The sequence below is a fragment of the Podarcis erhardii genome (genome assembly GCF_964252035.2).
Source record: "Podarcis erhardii genome assembly, chromosome: 10".
Lineage (NCBI taxonomy): Eukaryota > Metazoa > Chordata > Lepidosauria > Squamata > Lacertidae > Podarcis > Podarcis erhardii.
In genome coordinates this window covers 18,906,997-18,928,303 of record NC_138500.1, presented here as the reverse complement: position 1 = coordinate 18,928,303, position 21,307 = coordinate 18,906,997, and the positions used below count along the sequence as shown (strand labels likewise).

Here is a 21,307-nt window from a genome sequence, read left to right as displayed (position 1 = left end):
GCTTTTTTCCATATTAAATGCATCAACATTTTTTGTCCAAGACTTCAGTCTTTTTAATTTGTTAAAAGTTACAGTACCACACTGCCAGGAGGTACTGTTGTTCTGTGTTAACATATTTTGAAAAGCTGGATGTGTTATTATTATTACATTTTTGAATTATATTATTAAATTTTTGAATTGCTGCCCATGAGGCATCTGGAGGTGATTTGCAATATAATGAAAACATATAAAGCATTTACATTAAACCACTCATCCAAGGCAAAAAAAAGTATTCATCTTCATCTCAGGAAACAGGTGTATAGCTTTTCTTTACATGGCTGTGAAATAGGGTAGGGAATCTCATGCCCAGGGGCAATGGGTGGGGCAAATGCAGTCTTCCATGCTTCCTTATCTGGTCCTTTAGACTCTCTCCAGAGCCCAGACCATATACTTCTCACTGGCCCTACTTTGTGCCTCTTGAGTGATTTTTCTTGCTTGGAATGTGTTCTTGAACTGTGATAATGGCTCTTGTTTGCCTGGATGGAAAATAGAGAGGAGTATGGAATCCTCTAGCTTTTGCATGGTTGGAACATGGCACACACTACAAAGGTAAGAGAATCACATCCATTGCTCTGTACATTTTTGCTTCTGATCCCACCCACCACTGCCATGCGTTCCCCATGTTTCTCATGAGCAAATGTGGCCCTAAAGGTAAAGGTAAAGGGACCCCTGACCGTTAAGTCCAGTCGTGAACGACTCTGGGGTTGTGGTGCTCATCTCGTTTTACTGGCCGAGGGAGCCGACATTTGTTCGCAGACAGCTTCCGGGTCATGTGGCCAGCATGACTAAGCTACTTCTGGCGAACCAGAGTAGCACATGGAAACGCCATTTACCTTCCCGCCGGAGCAGTACTTATTTATCTACTTGCACTTTGACGTGCTTTCGAACTGCTAGGTTGGCAGGAGCAGGGACCGAGCAATGGGAGCTCACCCCGTCGCGGGGATTCAAACCGCCGACCTTCTGATCGGCAAGCCCTAGGCTCTGTGGTTTAGACCACAGCGCCACCCTTGTCTACATGTGCCCTGCCTTGAGCTAAAAAGGGTTCCCCACACCTCATGTAAGGCACATATCCTTCAGCTGGAGAATAACACTCAAGAGTCTGATGAACCAGACAATAGCCTGTTTCCAACCCAGACCTGAAATGTTGCTCCATTGCTCCTGATAACAACCCCAGCTTTAAAGAAACCCTTTAGATTTCTTCTGGCCACTCTCCAGTTCAGACAAAAAAGATGGATGGAGCAGGAGACACCACTTTCATATGGTGGCTATTTGAGTGCAGCAGGAAACAAAGAGGAGTCCCCAGAATGAGCCAATGTGTAGACCAGGGGTCAGCAACCTTTTTGAGCCATGGGCTGGTCCACCATCCGACCATGTGGTGGGCCGGACTATTTTTTTTTGGGGGGGGGAATGAACGAATTACTATACCCCACAAATAACCCAGAGATGCATTTTAAATAAAAGCACGCATTCTACTCATGTAAAAACACCAGGCAGGCCCCACAAATAACTCAGAGATGCATTTTAAAAGCACACGTTCTACTCATGTAAAAACATGCTGATTCCCAGACCGTCTGTGGGCCGGATTTAGAAGGCGATTGGGCCACATCTGGCCCATGGACCTTAGGTTGCCTACGCCTGGTGTAGACCCAGAAACCTTCCACTCATGGAAGAAAAGATTAAGAGGAGAGGTTTCCCTGCTAGGTGCAGCATGCAAGGAACTCTTGTTTGCAACCTGTCATGCAAGCGCTTTTCAGTTTATTGCTCCGTCCATGTTATCCTTGGTATCAGTGCTGAATTCTTCACTGATGTCACAGAAGGGCAGGGCACATAATCTGTCTCCTTTGGAGGGAGAAGATAAGAGGGAACACAATCAGACTTTGGATAAAAGGAACTTGTAATGAAAGGCTTGTGAAAATAGAATAGAATAAAATAGTAGCTTCAGGACAAATAGCTGCTTGGGTTTGTGTTTGCATTTGCATATGTGCATGAGTGTTGTGATTTAGGGTTATGTTTAGAGTAGACCCACTGAAATAAATGAGATGACTAAAGTGGCATTGATTTCACTGGGTGCATGACATGGGGCCCTGCGTGATCTGATTTCTTTCCGCAGGGCCTGTAAGACAGAGTTGTTCCCCCTGGCCTTTGGCTTAGAATCAGTTTGATTCCCTCCCCTTCTTTCTTTTTCCTTTCTCCTCCGGTGAAGAGGCTGCATCCTAATGTTTTAATGTTGTATTTTAATCTTGTTTTTTAAATTGTATTTTAATCAACTTGTTTTTATTATTGGTTGTTAGCCGCCCTGAGCCCGGTCTTGGCTGGGGAAGGCGGGGTATAAATAAAATTTATTATCATTATTATTATTATTAGGGCTGTGTACACAAGACATTTTATTCTCAAAACAATGAAGACTGAGTACTAGGGTTTTTTCTCCCTGTAGTCCACACACAATCTAGATCTACAGTAGTGCATTTTTTTGTCTCTGAAGAGTCCTTCTTGAAAAATGTGTTCTATATGGAAAATAAAATCTCATTGCAGATTGATTCTACATTACCTGGAATATGTCCACTTGAAAACTGATAAAAACAGATGCAGGTGGTATCCATATCTTTCCAACGGCTAGACCTGTACCAAGACTGCAATCACCACTTCCTTCTTAACTAGGATGGGGGCTGGGACAAAATGGCATGGGAAACCTAATCAAGGCGAGGGTTTTCAAACATCTATCAAGTAACCACACCCAACCTTGTGGACCTCAGGATCTAGAATCAATCTAGATTGAAACCAACATGTTGAGGATAAGTGTGAATGATTTTAGATTGAAAAATACCACTTTCTTAGGCTGTGTTCACTCTGTTTGTAGCATAAGTCTGGATCCAACCCATAGTTTTTTTACATCTTTCCAGATGAAAGAATGTTTGGGAGCCCTATATGTTGGCAGTGATTGGTGGTGGTGTCACTCACTTCAGCCTCCAGTTCCTCCTCTGAAAAAACAGAGGTTTAAGTGAGTCCAGTGGTGGTGGTGGTTAAAGACAAATCATTTAAATATTTCAGACTGGACTGAGACATCTGCACTCTTCGATTTCTATGGCTCTGCTCTGAGCTCTCTCTTTTTAATTATTATTAACTCCCAAAGGTTCAGTCACATAAATACCACGTTAAGAGGCTTAATGAAATGCAGTAGTACCTTGGGTTAAGAACTCAATTCATTCTGGAAGTCCGTTCTTAACCTGAAACTGTTCTTAAACTGAGGTACCACTTTATCTAATGGAGCACGATTTCTGTTCTCATCCTGAAGCAAAGTTCTTAACCTGAGGTACTATTTTTGGGTTAGCTGAGTCTGTAACCTGAAGCGTCTGTAACCCGAAGTACCATTGTACTGTACTTCAGTCTTAGAAATAACCACAAGAGAATTGGTGCACCATGAGAGGAATTCCTGTTTGCGCTCTGTTGTACCATCGTCCTATGGTTTATTGCTCCCTCCATGTTGTCATTGGTTTCAGTCCCTGAATTCTTCACTGTTGTCAAAGATGGGCAGGGCACATCATCTGTCTCCCTTGGGCAAAGAAGATAGAGGGAATACAATCAGACTTTGGACAAAGGGAACTAGTGAAGAAACACTTGTAGCATGATTCAAAAATTCAAACAGCAGCCTCAAGGCAAATAGCAACTTTGGTGTGTACATTTGCGTATGTACATGTGATTGTCAGTGGTGAAAATGGCAAAGGGAGGAATTAAAACCATCCCCTCATGCCATGAATCCAATCCTGATTGGGGTCCTCTGTGAGTATTGCAAGTTAAAAGAATACTCTAAGTCACAAAATTAAACAAAATGTGACTAACATGACATCTAGTTCATTCCAAAGAAGTTAGTTATACTGGAGTCTTTGGAGAGATTCAATCCTATGCATGCTTGTCCTGAAGCAAACTCCAGTTAATGAAGTCAGTGAAGATCCAAAGGTTCAGGCTGTAAGGCTACTTTGGAAGTAAGCACCATTGGACACAAGACTTTCTTCTGAGGAAACCTACACAAGAGAGGGCATTCCAAGACAGGGGTAGTCAATGTCGACTCCCTGTCTACAACTGCCATATACCTTGGCCATTGGCCATGCTGGCTGGGTGTGATGGAAGTTATGGTCCACAACATCTGAAGGCAGCATGTTCTACGTCTGAACATTAACTAATTTATTGATAGGTCTCTTTAAAGCAGGCTTCCTCAACCTCGGCCCTCCATATGTTTTGAGACTACAGTTCCTATCATTCCTGACCACTGGTCCTGCTAGCTACGGATCATGGGAGTTGTAATCCAAAAACATCTGGAGGGCTGAGGTTGAGGAAGCCTGCTTTAAGGTTATGAGAGGATGAATGGAGGCTTCTTTGTTTGTGACAGGTGGCAGGCTCAAGGCTGGGACAGGAGTTCTGGGTGACATGATGACCTCCAAGAGGTTGTTCTATGTGTAGAACCAAGGCCTTTATTTAGACTGGAACCCTTGTATAGGTGCCATCAAGATTTGCCAGGATTGTTATAAGGTGAAGCAAGGCAAGGTTAAGTCATCACCTGCAGGGAAAGAACAGCTAAATAATGTCACTTACTATTGACAGAACTGTAACCTGACTATTTACATATTTATTCATCTATGTCTTGCTGACTCCATTGAGGCAGGCACAAAAGAAAATGTGCATAGGATTGCTGCAAGGATTGTGGCACCATATCAAGGGCTCCTTAACTGTCTCATAAGGAACTTGTTGTGCTCAGCACCTCATATTTTCCCAACACAGTTTCCCCTTTCAAAACTTTATCATTCAAACTATGAACTGGAGCTCAAGGTACATCATTTAGGCTCAAAGTCCTCAGTGTTGAAGGGTCCCTGCTCCTGAACAAGATGTTTACAGTTTTGCAGATCTCCCAAACTCTTTCTTGTGGTCCAAGAAGGCTCCCTTGTGTCCAGCATCCAGAAACCAGATTCTAACCCAGTGTGTCTCTGAATGAACACATGCATGCAGATGCCTATACCTGGGACCGGCTGGCAATGCTTTTCAGTGACGTTGTGCCATCTCTGTGCCGATTCGGCATTTATTATGGAAAAACCATCCATCCGCACGCAACTTCCTTCCTCTCTAGACAGGCAGGCAGAATTTTCCATTCTACCCATCACTTCTTTTTAAGAAAAGAAGAAATCTTAACAGAAATACACCATTCCCCTCCTCCAGCACACATATGTAACAAACAAGGTTGGAGAGCTGGAAGAGGTATGGTATATAAGATGGGAATAATGCAGCCCTGTTTTTGTCAGTTGCAGATCCTGCTGTGCCTAGATAGTGTGCTTTGCTTTCCTTCGGAGAGCCAATCATACAAGGTATTTTTTGTCCCAAGGCTCATTCTGGGGCTGGCAGGTCTCACATCTGCCTGCCAGGTGTAACAGGCCATCAGGATCAGCAGGTACATCACATATGAGGCAGTGCAGCAAGCACAGCTTTGGTGCAAACAAACACGGCAGCTTTGCTGTAGCAGCTTATAGGAATCTGAAAATAAAAATGCTTCAGCAGCCCCTGAACTCTTGAGCTTTGGTGATTGATGATCGCTGCTGGTGTTTACGAGGATATCTATGAAACGTAGTTGCTTGCATACCTTGGATCGTAAACCGATCGGTTGCAGACCAAGAATCCTGGAGAGGGAAGCTTGGCGGGGGAGAAAGAAGGGAACCTTTTGGGACCCAAATTATTGCAACAGAACTTTGGCCCCAGGGCTGATCTACATCTGTGACATCTTCCTGGAGGAACCTGGTGTGTAGAGACCGTATATATGTATGTGTGATGATGACCCAACCTATAATCAGCATGATGGAGCAGGGATGCTATTTAAGATGAACAGGAGGAACCACTGATCTCATTCCTGGGAACAAAAAGACTGCTCCTAAACACCAAGGGTCAAACTACACTTAAAAACGTAATAGCAGCCTCACATGTGTGTATGTGCCAGTGTGTTTGCATGCAATTTAGATCTGCACTGCTGTGCTGGGGAAAGGGGAAATTAACCCTTTCCACTTAGTGTTGTTTCCCAGTTGGAATCCCTTTCCCACAGCTATTACTTGCTCCATGGAGCGAAATATACAGGTCTCAATACGATATGTGTGTGCATTGCCCTGCAGGGAAAATAGCATCTTCATAAGCTTTAAAGAGGAAAAGGACACAATGAAAAGGTTGCAAAAATTCCTTAAGCACTGTGGTCCTGATTAAAATTAAGAGCAGTGTGGTGTAATAGTTAGAATCCTTGGCAAACTGAAGCGCATTGGGTGACCTTGGCCAGTCCTGCCTCTCAGCTTAACCTACCTCAACAGGGTTGTTGTGAGGATTAAAGGAGGAGGGTTGGACCATGCCCACCACCTCGAGCTCCTTGGAAGAAAGGTGGGATATAACTGAAAAAAACAAATAAATTTCATCTCCTGTGATTGCTAGTAATACTGGAGAGCTGTGACCCTCATTTGCCCTTGGTCAGACAATGTGATTTGTATGACTTGTAGGCATCATCTTCAGCCTCTCTTTTTAGAAATTAAGGACTAGGGTGGCCATGGGTCCTACTTTAAAGAAGACAGTCTTTTATTTCAAGGTGTCCTCTATTCAAGCAGTGTGGAATTGGATCTACCTTATACTTCAAGGTAGTTGTAGCCGAGACAGATGTCATATATCCTTCTGCAATGTCCTTGCAGCACAGCATTTTCACAGTTTAAACAAGGAAAGAGTTGCCTTTGGGGGTTTAATTTGAAATGAGGTTTACTTGTGTCAGGTTTTGGGAAATTTTTCTATGCCTGTGTTTCCCCTGGAATTTGTGCATGAGGCTTGGGGAGGTTCAGGCTTTCAGGTCTGCTTTGGTTTTTTACTAGAACCCTGAAATCCACATGGATGTTTGATCTATAGACTCATCCCCAAAGCAAGATCATAAACAACAACAATAATAAAAATACTATGTCTCACCTGTAAAACATCAGTTTCAGCAAATAGTCCTTTTCAAGCTGGTGTTTCATCTGATGGCTCATTCCCAAAGTAAGTCATCACTTGATTCCACAGTCATCATTCATAACTATGAGCCAGCAATAAGGCTCAGAAGCAGCACCCATTTTCTGTGCTGCAGATAAGCTGCGAAGATGAGGGTGCCTTTGAGCATGTGCAAAGTGCAATGCCACCTAAGAATCACAATTTGTGCCCATGTGTGTAAGATGGGTCAGCTTCCGGATTCTCAGGCGAACTTGAGCCCCAAAACCTCTCATTGTAGAAATGAAGCACAGGATCTGTACCAGTTTAGAGACTGGAAAGGGAGTATTAGGAAGTGATGCAACAGAATCTCTGGCCACGGCTTGCCTGTGGGTTTGAGGATCTGATGTTTGGACAAGAGGAGAGCCTTTGAAGTTTTGCCTGAAGTTCCCTGAGCCGGCTCTCTCCCCTCCATAAAGCCATTAGGCTCTGGTGGTGCCAGCCCTATCTCTTGCTCCATCTTGGCTGCTTTCCCCCACCCTCACTTACATACACAAACCTCCTGCCCTAGGGGTTGGAAGGAGGGGCAGGACCGTGAGTGAGCGGGGTTATTACAGGGAGTCCTTTTGAAGAGGAGGTTTATTTTCGGGAGGAATTGCGGGGGAGCTGTTAGTCCCCTGCCATAGAGGCCAGGTCATTTCCGGGAAGGCTCTGCATGACAAAGGAAGGAGGTTTCACTCCCTTTGATCTGCCTTCGCCGGACCATGCGTTGCACACCTGCTAGCGAGCCGCCACCATGCTCTCTGGAAGGGGAGCAGAAGTGCCTCTGGGGCGCCCCCTGATGGGCTAATACCAAATGGCTTGGAGCCATCCCTTGGGGCTGAGTTAAGCCCCACCCCGCAACGATACTCCATCATTGTCTTCATCAGCTGCCTCTTTATAATGTGTGAAGCCTTCTCATTCCTAATCAGACTATCTAACCGGGTTTTATCAGTTTTCTCTCTCTCTCTGACAGTGCATTTCCCAAACCCTGCTAATAACTAGAGATACCTGGGATTGACCCTGCATGCATTTGGCTGCAAACCCTCCCCCTTCAATATTCGCACAGTGCATTCAGAAGTTAAGTCCCATTGAGTTTAATGGGATTTACTCTGTGGTAAGCATAGGATTGCAGCCACATCTGAGGTAGGAAAAGAAGGGTTTGCCCCCTCTTCCCTATTCGTTCAGTATACTACTCTGAGCAATTGGTGTGCTTGCATTATCTCCCACAATCAAAAAGTGCACCAGTGAGCATATCTGTTGTTTTACAAGGAAGGGATGGGGAGCCTGTGACCTTTCAGATCAGCCTTGCCCAACCTGGTGCCCTTCAGAAGTCTTGGACTGCAAATCCCATCAGCCTCAGACAGTATGGCTAACTGTCAGGGATGATTAGAATTGTAGTCAGACAACATTAGGCGGTCCCGAGGTTTTATATGCCTGATTTCAGGGCGAGTAATGGGTCTGGTGCACGTTAAAGGTCTATGTAAATTTCCTGCTATGGCAGCAGCCCTAAAGGTCTGTAGGATCCAGTAAAGAGTTCCCGTTCAAAGCTGAGTATGGACACAGTCATGCACCCTCCCTAAACTAAGTATGAATTCCAGTGTTGAAAGTGACATGACCATTGAGTGCCCCATATCCATGTCTCTGCTGGTGGAGCTGAGCTCTTTTGATGAGTTACAGCCAAATTAGTGGATTGCCCTAATTTGGGTTTGAGCTGACTTAAAATGTCACAAATGATCCTGTGAAACCTGCTTCCCCCCACCCCCCATGCAGCTTCCATAAGAGTAGTCATGCTAAAATAGCTAAAATAGTGAAGTATTGTGGCATCTTAAAAACTAGCATTTATTGTGGCTGAAGCTTTTGTGGGCTAGAGTCCACTTCACCAAATGCATGCTAAAGTGAACTCTAGGCTACAGAAGTTTACACTATAATAAATTCGTTAATTTTTAAGGTGCCACAAATCTTCAGGTACTTCTGAAGAGATGTGATGATTTACAAAACCTTTGAACACAGTTTTCTAAATGAGTCATTTTCCACAATAGTCAGAAAGCCCATTTTTAAATATAATCTATCTATCTATCATCTATCTATCTATCTATCTATCATCTGCAGAATTTGTGTTACTCTTGACACAATAAATCTGTTGATAATTAAGGTGACCTAAGCCCCTTTCTTTTGTTTTTACAAATCTTCAGATACTTCTGAAAGGGCAGAAATGATTTACAAAACTTTCAAACACAACTCTCAAAGTGGATGATTTGCCAAGATAGTCAGAAGGCATGTGCTGTTGTTTTTAAATATATGCAGAAATTTTGTTACTCTTGACACAAAGGGTAAGAGATAACAGGAGCAGTAACACAATCTTATGCAGCCTTCTTGACAAAAGGATGTTCCTTCCAGTATGAACGAAAGGGGGGTGGGGTGGGGACCATGAAAGACATCTCCTCTCCATCTCCACCCTCCAGTTAATTTTTAAACAAGAGTTGGCTCATACTTTCCTGGAAGTTTTGCCTATTGACTTGAAGAACCTACCCATCCCCCCCTTGGCTAACCTGGTTGTGCATGGCAGCAAGGGAAGAACACTCTGCAGGTGTTCAGACATTCTCTTTATTATGAACTAATTAATTGTGCTGACGTTAAAATATCTTCCAGGGACGATCCTTTGCCCCCAAATTAAGCCTTGCCAATGGGATCTCTTTGAAAGGAAGTGAGCAAGTTTTCTAGCGATCTGGTCTGGAAAGATGATATCCTTCTAGCCTCCTTCTCCATGTGTGTGTTTTGGGATGGAGTTGATGATTAGCCATGAGAGGAATAGGGGAAGTTTCTCTGCTCTCTCTCTCCCCATTTTAGTGTACTGCTCTTCTTGTTTCTCCTCCTCCTCCTCCTTTACCTCCCTTTTTCTCTGCAGGAGGTCAGGCCTGCTCCAAATGATCCGCATCACACAATCCAAGAGATGTGATGCCTCAAAGCATTTTGGCACACAAATGCAAGGCTCCACCTCATCATCCCTTGCAACCACTGCAAAAAGAAGCCTGGGTGCAATTTCTAGATTGCATATTGTCAAGCCAGGTGCGCCACTGTCTAAGTATGTTGCCATGCCAAGCAACTGCATGAGTTGCTTTTGTGTAATCGGGTCAGCAGCCCTTGTAGGATTTAAACTGAGCCAGGGCTCACCCCAGAGTCTCCTTTCACCACTGTGATATGCCTAGTAATAGTAAGCTGGAGACGAAGACCTTTCCAGGAAGATAGAAGGCTTTGAGAATGCCAGGTGGTACCAGATCTGCCTTGTATCCATTTCTCCATCTTCTGGGACTGTGTTAACCATTGCACAGTTCACTAAGAGGAACTTAGCTCAAATCTGCTCACCTCTGGGGGGTTAACCACCTGAGGGAAGAGCAGCCCCGAAGTGCTCTTAAGCATTTTAGCCTCAAGGAACAAGAAAATACAGAGTTAAGGAGGAAGAATTATGTGTAAGTCAAAAGCTGGCACAGCTAACATTTCAGCACCTGCGTCCAAAAAGGGATGCTGTGTAACTTGAAAGCTTGCTGCAAGACCAGCCGGAAAGTATGCCTTGATTTGAAGGGCCCCCGTTAACCTCCCCACCTTTTCACACTTTGCTCATTTTTAACTAGTACCAGACCTCTCCTTTTTGTCGCTACTTCCCCTCCCCGCCCTACCCTTTGATGCATGCCCTGCTTTATGAATCATCCCGCCAGCCCTCCAGAGGAATTCCCTCACTTGCTTTGTGTCTCTCTCTAGTCCTCCTAGCCAAGAAGTGAATGCCTCTGAGCATGTGCAGTCTGTAAGTGGAATCTACTGCCACGGTTCGTGCCACCCACCGACCTCTCCCATCTCCGTGGGTGGGTGGAGATGCAGAAGGGTGGGCGGCCTGGGAGAAGATCTCCGGCGCGTCTCCAAGCCCAGCAGGTCTCCAGAGACGCCCTGCGCGGTGGCTGGGGAGAGGGGGCGGCGGAGAGCAAGCGAGCGGCCAGCCTCCCTGCTGCTGCTGCTGCTGCTGCTGAGATCCCTCCTTCCCTCCCACCTCGCCGGAGCTGCTGCGCCCCCCTCCCTCCTCCTCCTCCTCCTCTCTCGGGCTGACTCCCCTCCTTTTCATTCCCTTCCCTTCCTTGTCTTGCAGGGAGCCCTGATGTGTCTCAGCCTAGCCGGGCAAAGACGCGGGAGCCGCGGGAAGCGCACCATGCCCGGGACGCGGCTGATCCTCAGCCTGACTCTCCTCTGCGGCTGCACGCAGCTTCTGGTCGAGGCCAGCTCCTGGTGGTGAGTGAGACCCAACGGGCGATGCCCGACTTACTTTTTCTCCCCTTTGTCCCGTGTTTGCGTATTTTTTGGAGGGGGCCCCGAGGAATGGTGAGGGAAGAAGCCAGGCACGAAAAGGGACGCCTTCTCTCTCCAACATCACCAGCACCTCCCCACTCACTCCCCGGGGACGGATAACGCACGTGGAGTTTCCTCCTGGCCTTAGTTAGAGGCTGTGTTGGGGACTTGGGATTTTGGGGAAGTCGTTTAACTGCCCCTCCCGTTCCTGGTTTTAACAGCATCTTTTGCAGACTCTCTCTTCAGTTCGCCACTCGGAAGACACCCAGTGCGCGCGTTGGGAGCAGTGTGTGTTGTTGGCGCCTTGTCTTTTCTGCAGCAAAAATCTCTTTTTCGAAAAAGCCCCTTTGAAAGTACTTCTGATAAGTAAGGGGAACGGACTGAAAAAGCACATTTTCCCCTCCAAACAGATGCGACTAACTAGCTACGCTTCCCTCTCTTGGCTTTTTCGTTTTCTCCTTTGCGTCCATCGTTGTCCTGCCCGACTAAGTGACACCCTCAGTTCCGAGCGCATCTCCTGGAAGTTAGTTCCGTTGTAACCAGTAGGAGTTTTTACTTCCAAGGACTTAAAAATTGCCAGCATTTGTGGAGAACTCGCTTGAAAGGGGGTAGGGTCTATGTTGTGACTTTCTGTCACTTTCTGGGCAGTGCCTGGCACTCTTCTGTTATTAAACCAAAAGTCCACATGGAGACTGTTTTTTTCCCAAAGCTCGGAGCAAGGCAGGCATTTCCTGATGAGAGACCCTAAACTGGTGTTTGGTGGGGTGGGTGTGTGCTGTTGGTTCCTGATCAGTTGTAGGAAACTGTTGGTTCTCCCATTTAATTAATTCCAGAAGTGTGGCTGTGTTAGTTTATGCATCCGATGTAGGAGGCTAAAAGGGGGGGGGGTAGTTAGCTACTTTGAATCCTCTTCCCCAATTAGGGAAGTCTCTGCCACTTGGCTCTTAAGAGGTTTCTTTGTGAGTCCCCCAAGCAGGGTCTCCCCCTTCCAGCCCTGTCCACATTCTGTTGGAAAGACAAAGCCTCAAAAACCAAACTGTGGCTGCAAGAGACAGACAGGACAGAGAGAGACACAGAGTTGGCCTGAGATTGGATTGATTGATTGATTGATTGATTGATTCATCATGATGTTGGTTTCTCATTCCAGGTCATTGGCTATGAACCCAATCCAGAGACCTGAGATGTACATCATTGGCGCCCAGCCTGTGTGCAGCCAGCTGCCAGGGCTTTCCCCAGGGCAGAGGAAGCTGTGCCAACTTTACCAAGAGCACATGGTGTACATTGGTGAGGGGGCCAAGAACGCCATCAAGGAGTGCCAGTACCAGTTCCGGCAGAGACGGTGGAATTGCAGCACAGTGGACAACACGTCTGTGTTCGGCAGGGTCATGAGCATAGGTAAGCGAGGGTCCAGGATGGAGAGGGTGGGGTGGTGGTTCTAAGGATCATGGGAGATGTGATGGAGATGAGAAGGTGTGGACTGGGAGGCATCAAGAGCAACACCTGGGGGAAATGGGGCTCCCAAGAGCAGAGGTATCTAGAACAAGAGTGATGGATGGGAAACCTGCAATCCTTCATAGGTTGCTGGACTCCAGTTCCCATCAGCCAGCACAGTCCACTGGTCAAGGATGATGGGGAGTTCAGGAATCCACCTAATACTCATGGGAAAATGTGGCGTGATTTTTTAGAGTAACCTAATGAAACTTGTAACACATGGCATGATAAAAGTCTGTCATTTCATCAGGACAAGTTATTTGTTGTTTACTGTTGCAATAATTGTTTTCTCAAAATTTATCTTCTGTACCATGAAAATAAATAAAAACTATTTTTTAAAAGGATGATGGGGAGTTGTAGTCCGGCAACATCTGGAGGGTCACAGACTCCCCATCATTGCATTAAGAGGCTGGGTAAAGCAGTAGAAGTGAGTGAGGTCCACCATTAAGGCTAGAGCTACTTTGAGGATATCATTACCTGAAAATATGGAAGTAGGAAGGCGATTTGCACACGGGTGCAAGCATGGTGCACCAATGAGAAGAGAGATGGGTTGTAGGTGGCATGAGTATCACATGCAGGATGGAGCAAATGGTGTTAAAAAGTCATGGGAAAGCCAGTTTGTATGAGAGAGGTGGGGGAGCAGGTGGAAAGTAAAGGGGAGCCAGCTAGCTTCCAGGTAGCACTGGTTGGAGAAAGGAAAGGAGATAAGATTAATGCCAAGGGGAAATGGTTGTGGGTGGTTTGTAGAGCCAGGGAAACCTGCATGGAAGAAAAGGGTGTGATTTCATATAGTGCTTGATCAAGTGCTTGAGGAGTAGCAAAGATATAGTGAGAGATACAGTACTTTCAAAGACCAATCAATCCTTAATTCTGCTGTGCCCAATTTAAAGTCTACTCCTCCCTCTTTCAAAGTATCTAAGCATAACAGATCTCACTCTTGCCTCAGGCTTCACTATTAAATAAATTCCTAAAACGGGCTTCCTCAACCTCGGCCCTCCAGATGTTGTGAGACTACAATTTCCATCATCCCTGACTGCTGGTCCTGCTAGCTAGGGATCATGGGAGTTGTAGGCCAAAAACATCTGGAGGGCTGAGGTTGAGGAAGCCTGCCCTAAAGCATTGATCAAAGATATACCATGAGTTACAGCTCACTACCTTTTTGAATACAAAGGACAAATGGACTGATATGGCAGTATAGAAATGCTTTTATAAACAAATAATGCAAGTGAAATCTGCAACCCACTGATCTCTCTTCCTTTAGTTTTCTCTCTCTGTTGTCGGATTACTCAGATAGGGAAGCCTTATTTGGAAATTCCACTTCATTGTCTTACAAAACCCACAGACCATTTGTGCCCTACTTGCCTTCTCTCATCTCCAAAATATGACATGCAGTCCCTTTGCTTCATTGGGCAAGGAAGGAGGGGAGGCTGAGCAATCGCTTTGCTTTCTTTCTCCATCAGTGGAATCCTGGAACCTGCCCACCATGAGAATATGGGGCATCTCCAGGGTGCCATCTGCCCTGCAGTAAAGAGGTTCATTGACAGGCCATTTCAATACTTGAACTGAGGTGTGAGGTGGAGACATTGTTCCAAACCCTTTTGAAATGCAACCCTCCGCTGGCAAGAAATGGGGAAATCCGGGCTCAGGTTTGATGTGTCCACTGTGAGGATAATAAAGGAAAGGTGTTAAAAACTACAGCCTCCTTTTCTCAGGGTTTTCCCAGAGCTGGAAAAGGCCCCTTGCAAGGCAGCAATATATTCCTTCAGAAATTCTCCTTAACATTCAGAGGAATTGAAGTATGTTTTGAGAAAAGGTGGTTGTCGCCTTTAGAGTATTTATTTCTCACTGATAAACCTCCTCTTTGTAATCAGTTTCCTGGTTTAGGATACCTACATTTGATTGGATGGCTCTCATTGGTTAATTAAACATCAGCAATAATGGGCCATGTTTTAATTTTGAGGATATTTTAGGAAAATGCCAGTTATCTTAAAATATCTTGCATTGTTCCCCAATAATTAATAATTAGACTGAAATCCTATAGCAGGGAATAAGCCCTATTAAGCTCAAAGGGAGTCACTTCTGCTCTGTGTAGATGTGAGCAGTTAATCACTTACATCCAGATTCCCTTCCAGACAATGAGCTGAAAGTGGATTAAATTCACAATAAAAATATAGCCAACCCCATAAAGCAATGCAACAATATTATAACCTATACACCACACACACTTTTTGATTAAAATAATATTTAATGAGTGTGTGTGTGTGTGTGTGTGTGTGTGTGTGTCTGTTTTTCAGTCCTCTTAGCATCTGTACTTTAAATTCAAAATCTACAATGGCTAGGCTACAGATTACAGTGAAACCTCTTGCTGTACTTTCTATTCCCCACAGGGACATTTACAAGTGAATGTTATAAATGTTTACTCTGAAGCAAGTCCCCACTGAGTTCTGTGATTACAGCATACCTAAGATGTTTTCAGAGTCTCTTGTCTCTAATCCCATTGGAGATAAGTAGATCTAAGCGTATGATCCTAAGTGCATTTGCAAATGAACATCAGAGGTCATCTATATTGTCAATTATTCAAATAACATTAGGTTACACAATGTTTTCCTTTAAGTTTCCATAGCTCAGTAGTACAGCATCTGCTTCACATGCAGAAGGTTCCAGGTTCAATCCCTGGCACCTGAAATATCCCCTGTCTGTGGCCCCGGAGAGCAGCTCTCAGTCAGTGAAGACAATACTGAACTAGAGGGTTGATAGTGTTGAGAGACAATCTTGTGCAGTAGTTAGCATGTTCAACTAGAACTTGGGAGACCAGGGTTCAGATGTTCAGCTGTGAAGCTCGCTAGGTGAGCTTAGGCCATTCACTGCCTCTTAGCCTAACCTTACCTCTCAGTGTTGTGGATGAAATGGAGATATGGGGAGGGAGAGGCAAGTATGGTTACCTTGAGCTCTTTGAGGGAAAAGTGGGATACAGAAATGTAATAATAAACAAACAACAATGAAACACGTTTACAATAAATTATACATAAGATTATTTATTAGTTGTTTTATTAATTAAAAATATTTATATACTGATTTTCTCTTAAAATGTCCCAGCTGGTTTACAATAAAAAGTTCCTCATTATTTAATCATAAAAAAATACAATAATGCAATTTGATCAGCAGAAACTCTGACTGGCTGAAACAATTCATATAATTCCTGTAAGCTACATGGGATATATGTGCATAGCAGCCAATGCTGATTACCTAGGAATCCACATAGCAGACTGGGGATTTTTCCAGCAAAATGAAGGTGTGTGTGTGTAGGGCTGGTACTGTCCATATAAGCCTAATGTAAATAAATGCATGCACATGGGTTTTGCAAGCCATTCTTGTATCACAATAGAATCTTGCAAAACCCCTGTGTGTGTGAGTATATATGTATCTACATACAGTACTTATACGATGTCCTACAACAAGTTCTCAGGGTGGCTCAGGCCAAGAAGTAAAACAATTAACAATTCAATAATGGTTGAAAGCAAAGAAGTATAAATACAGCATAAAAAACAGGCATGGAGGATAAGACCAGCTTAAAGTTAGGACTGATTAAAAGACCTGATGAAAATGAAAAGGTATTTGGCTGGTGCCAAAATATCACCAGAGCCAGTGCCTGGTGAGCTTCCTTGAGGAGGGTGTTACAGTGGTACCTCGGGTTAAGTACTTACTTCGTTCCGGAGGTCCGTTCTTAACCTGAAACTGTTCTTAACCTGAAGCACCACTTTAGCTAATGGGGCCTCCTGCTGCTGCCACGCCGCGCCACCGGAGCACGATTTCTGTTCTCATCCTGAAGCAAAGTTCTTAACCCGAGGTAATATTTCTGGGTTAGCGGAGTCTGTAACCTGAAGCGTATGTAACCTGAAGTGTATGTAATCCGAGGTACCACTGTACTTAGCTGGAGTGTCATCAGGGAAAAGGCCCATTGCCACCTTTGATGCCTCACTCAGAAGGGAGTTCTTGGGAAAAGCACATCTGAAGAAGATACTTCCAGAGGAGCACATTCTTTTGCATGTCTCCTCTAGAGATGGTGCATGAAATAAGGTGCATAATTCTCTGTGGTGAGAATTCTTCTTTAAGAGCTTCCACGTGATTACATGCACCAGGAGTGGGGAACCTTTTTTAGTTGTTGTTGAGGGCCACATTCCTTAGGTCAGAACTTTCTAAGCTCTTCATGTTGTTGACACACTTTTTAGACATGCATCATTTCGCGACACAGTAATTCAGTTTTACTAGGAAACCGGAGGTTAGTTTAATCCCTTTCCAGCCCTGGGAGGAGTGTGGGGAGCATTTGTGTGACACACCTACATGCTGCAGCCGATACATTAACATGTCACAACACACAGTTTGAAAAGCTCTGCCTTAGGAGTTAATTTGTCAGGGGCCTGGGCCGCATTGCCATTTGTGAACTGGACTGAAACCAGCAGTGGTTGAGTACTGAGTAAAAAATGAGTTGGGAAACACTTTCTGCCCTCTCTTTTCTCACACTCTGCTACCCACTTTCCCCACTCTTTTCTTCCTCACCCAGCAGGCTACTGGGGAATTATTGCCAGACCCAAAGGTCTGAGCTGATCTCCTACAGCGGAGTTTTGAAATTAAGTCAAGGGCCACAATTAACCCAAGGATTGCAGGTTGCCCATCTGTGACATATACTCCGCTTGAATGTTGCACCTTGCTTAGCTGCTCAAAGAACTTAAAACAGTAAGGAGAGCCCTGCTGTATCCGACCCAAAGCCTGACTTTTTCTGTTCAACATTCTTCTTTCCAGTAGTAGCATTCTGGGAAGCTGACAAAGTAGGATATGAAGGCAACAGCACTTCCCACTTGGTTTTTCCTGAGAACCTGGTAGTTACAAACACACTGCCTCTTTGTGGCTAATAGCCGTGATAGGAACTCTTTCAAATCCCTGAACAATTTCAGTGTTTATTTTACTTCCAAATATCCCGCAGGACATATTTCTTTCCTTTGCCTTCTTGAGGCAGCCGAGAATGAAGCAGAATGGTAGGAGCCACAATAAAAATGTGACGTGAATACTTACAATTTAGTGTGATTCAGCCACTGCAGGAGGGCTGTGTAGTGCCAATAACTGAGCAGATCCTGGCTTATATGGAGCCCAGCCTGTCCTTTGTTGTATCCAAAGCATGGAGTCAATAAGAGGTCCCAAGGGAAGTCAACTCAAAGGAACAAGAATGAGAGGATGTCTGATGAAGTAAAGGAATCATAAACCATCTGTCTCCCTGCTGTCATTTCTACCCAAAGATACCAAAACCTTGAGTAATCATAAGGCATATCTGAGGGGAGGAGTGACACATTCTCACTCCTTTTAAGATCAGCAAATTCAAACAACAACACACAACTAAAGTGGTTGCTCTGTCCATAGCAACAGCAAAATCCCAATATGGTGCATTCTTGGGCGCCAGTGCACATACAGAATTATGCACAAGCTGAGATTGCTCCCGTACACAGATAGTGATTCACCCACAAAACTTTCCCTAACATTCATCCAGGGCAGCTCCTGCTCATATGGAGCTCTGTGCACAAACACGTAACTTTGGATCTGAATGCTAGTGTCAATATTGAGTAATACTATTATTGTGGGATATTTGCCAACTGGTTTCCTGTTGGAACTGGCAGGAGACATGGAAGTTAGAATTTGGGGCGAAAATGGGCTTGGCGGTGTCAGATCTGGGTGTCAGATGTGTGTTTAAACCCAGATCTGCCACAAATCACATAGACAATGGGCTGTGTGTGTGAGTGTGTGTGTGTGTGTGAGAGAGAGAGAGAGAGACCAGATTGAAGGAGCAATTGTTGCATGAGGGTGGGAGCTGGTTGTTACCCTCTCCTGTGGCATACAAGCTTGGTTCATTTTTCACCACTAGTTTCAGAACCCCCGGGGGGCAGAAAAAAAGTCTGGGGAGAGGGACTAGGGGGATGTAAATATATGGGTTGGTGTGGGGGAGACTTCAGTGTGGCTAGAGTGGTGGATTCAGAGATAGACCCAGGCTCAATCCCCCCCCACCCTTGAGCTATGAAGTTTGGCCTATCTTTCAGTCTAACCTAACTCACAGGGAGATGGAGGAGAGTACTGTAAGATCGTACTGGAGGAAGGATCTGGACAAAATATATACTAAGCTGGACCAAATCCCTTCCCACTTACTTTCTGTGTGATTTTCACAGATGCACGTAAGCAAATGGATCTGTTGTTGTAAGTTCCTGTGGTTTCGCCCCAAAGTAGCCTGGTCAACCTTCTGGTCTTAGAGTAAGATGGAGGGTGGGGCTTATCATTATCTATAAAGGTTGTCTGTGGAATTGTCTGAAAAGAGGGGAGAGGACTCAGTGAGAACATAACAAGAGCCCTGCCAGATCAGAGCAAAAGCCCATCTAGTCAAGCATCCTGTTCTTACTGTGGCTAGACAAGTGTGTGTGGGAAGCCCACAAGCAGGACTTGAGTGCAGCAACACTCTTCTAATTTGTGATTCCCAGCAACTGGTAGAAGAGCATGAGAAGAGGCTGCTGAATCGGGCCAAAGGCATCTAATCCCAACACTCTTCTCACAGTGGAAAACGAAACAAGGGACCCTCCAGACATCCTTTTTATTGCTCATTTGTGATTATTTATGCTCAGGATGGTATCAGGGCAGTTATACACAACCCTATTTTCAATACTGCAAAAGCTTTGTGGCAGACATACAGCTTCATTTCCAGTTGGTGCATAGCTTCTTGCTGAAATCCTGTAACTTTTCATACCACAAATGTTCCAGGGTTTTGTTGTGGTTGTGCTTTAGTACAAGAGTGCCCCTTCAGACGGCAATCATGTGGTAACGTTGGAGAAGCATTGCAGAACAACTAAGAAAGTGGAATAACTTGTAGACGGTCCAGTATAAATCCACCACCAATTTACTGTTATTTTATCAATGGCATGTTACGGAATACACCTACAAAACAGAAAAAGGCACCAGTCCAGAGATGCCCCAAAAGAAACTTGACAGTCCTTATATTAGCTAAGGTAGAAATTAATTTTGGGTGGTGTGCTATGCAAATAGTCAATAGAACCCAAATTGAGCTATTTTACCTAGCAGTTGAGGGGATTTTCCTTCAGAGAACAGAGTCTCATCTTCAATTGGTACAAAATTCTGAACTTGCATATGTTTTCTTAGAAGACCTACGGGTATAGGGCAGTATATAAATAATAATAAAAAGTAAGCCCTCCTACATACGGTGCATACACTGCATACAGTGGGACTTACTCCCAGGTAATTGTGTATGATTGCAGATGCACTGAAGGGGTTGGAACTGAGAACTGTTGTAGGTGATTCCCACAGTGAACTTACTTGCATGGAGGGATGATGGCCTGGACAATTAAATGTGTGAGCAATACAGAACTGCAGAAGCTTGCGTTGCAGTATAAATCCCCAGACCCTCAGAGCATCTATTAACTGAGATTTATGTATTTTTGTAATCTTCCCATTCTCTACGCCAGGTAGCCGAGAGACCGCATTCACTTACGCTGTTAGCGCTGCAGGGGTGGTGAATGCCATCAGCCGTGCCTGCCGTGAAGGAGAGCTCTCCACCTGCGGTTGCAGCCGGACAGCCCGGCCGAAGGACCTGCCCCGAGACTGGCTTTGGGGCGGATGCGGGGACAATGTGGAATATGGCTACCGTTTCGCCAAGGAATTTGTGGATGCCAGGGAGAGGGAGAGGAACTATGCCAAGGGATCTGAGGAGCAGGCCCGCACACTCATGAACCTACAGAACAACGAAGCCGGCCGCAGAGTAAGATCCTTTTTTAGCACTTTCTCTTTCGGGAAGAGGCAAGTTTAGAGGCAAGTAACCAGTGTGTTGCATTCTTAAGAATGAGACCAGTTTATAAGACCCAACAGTTTATCTGAACCTAATAATAAATGTCAGTAAACAAACCAAAAGCACACGGTTCAAGCACCTGAATGCTAATTATTACACTGCCTTTTCCAGTGATCATGGAACCATTCCTACCTGTCATGCATGCATATCATTAATAATAATTTGTAAGATTAGGAGTGGCAAATATTTATGTCCCACTCTTCTAAAAGGACCTAGAAAAATGTGCAAAAAATAATAAAAAAAATGTGTTCCTTGGACACTGACAATTCTACTGCTAGGGTTGTCCCCTTTTTGTGAGAGAGAGACCTCCTCTGCTTTAACAGCTGCATGGCAGGCAACAGAAGTTCAACAGATGAAACTTTTCTCCTGGCATGGAGATGGTAAGGTGCCACCTGTTAGGAACATAGGAAGCTGCTATACATTGAGTGTCACTATGGCTCCATCTAGCCCAGTATTGTCTTCACCGACTGGCAGTGGTCTCCAGGGATTCAGGCAAGGGTGTCTCATACCTGTACCTGGAGTTGCTGGGGTTGGACCCTGGGACATTTT

At 44.8% G+C, this 21,307-nt stretch overlaps 1 protein-coding gene and 1 long non-coding RNA gene across 9 annotated transcripts in view; one reads left to right on the top strand and one right to left on the bottom strand.

The window, feature by feature from the left end:
* WNT5B (Wnt family member 5B) overlaps positions 1-21,307 on the top strand; it is a 130,112-nt gene that overhangs the window by 100,704 nt on the left and 8,101 nt on the right. For 7 of the 8 annotated variants that reach the window (XM_081878973.1, XM_081878975.1, XM_081878970.1 and 4 more), the window contains 3 exons: positions 11,180-11,319; positions 12,524-12,771; positions 20,379-20,671. In XM_081878973.1, the coding sequence (XP_081735099.1) occupies positions 11,180-11,319; positions 12,524-12,771; positions 20,379-20,671 (681 nt within the window). Of the gene's footprint in view, positions 1-9,899; positions 10,111-11,179; positions 11,320-12,523; positions 12,772-20,378; positions 20,672-21,307 lie in introns of those variants that run through there. The other variant, XM_081878972.1, reaches the window with a different exon arrangement.
* On the bottom strand, positions 2,625-8,098 carry LOC309351402. The gene is made up of 3 exons (XR_014160829.1): positions 7,006-8,098; positions 3,490-3,589; positions 2,625-2,705 (listed from the first exon to the last, which is right to left on the bottom strand). It is a non-coding gene; the product is annotated as an uncharacterized lncRNA (long non-coding RNA).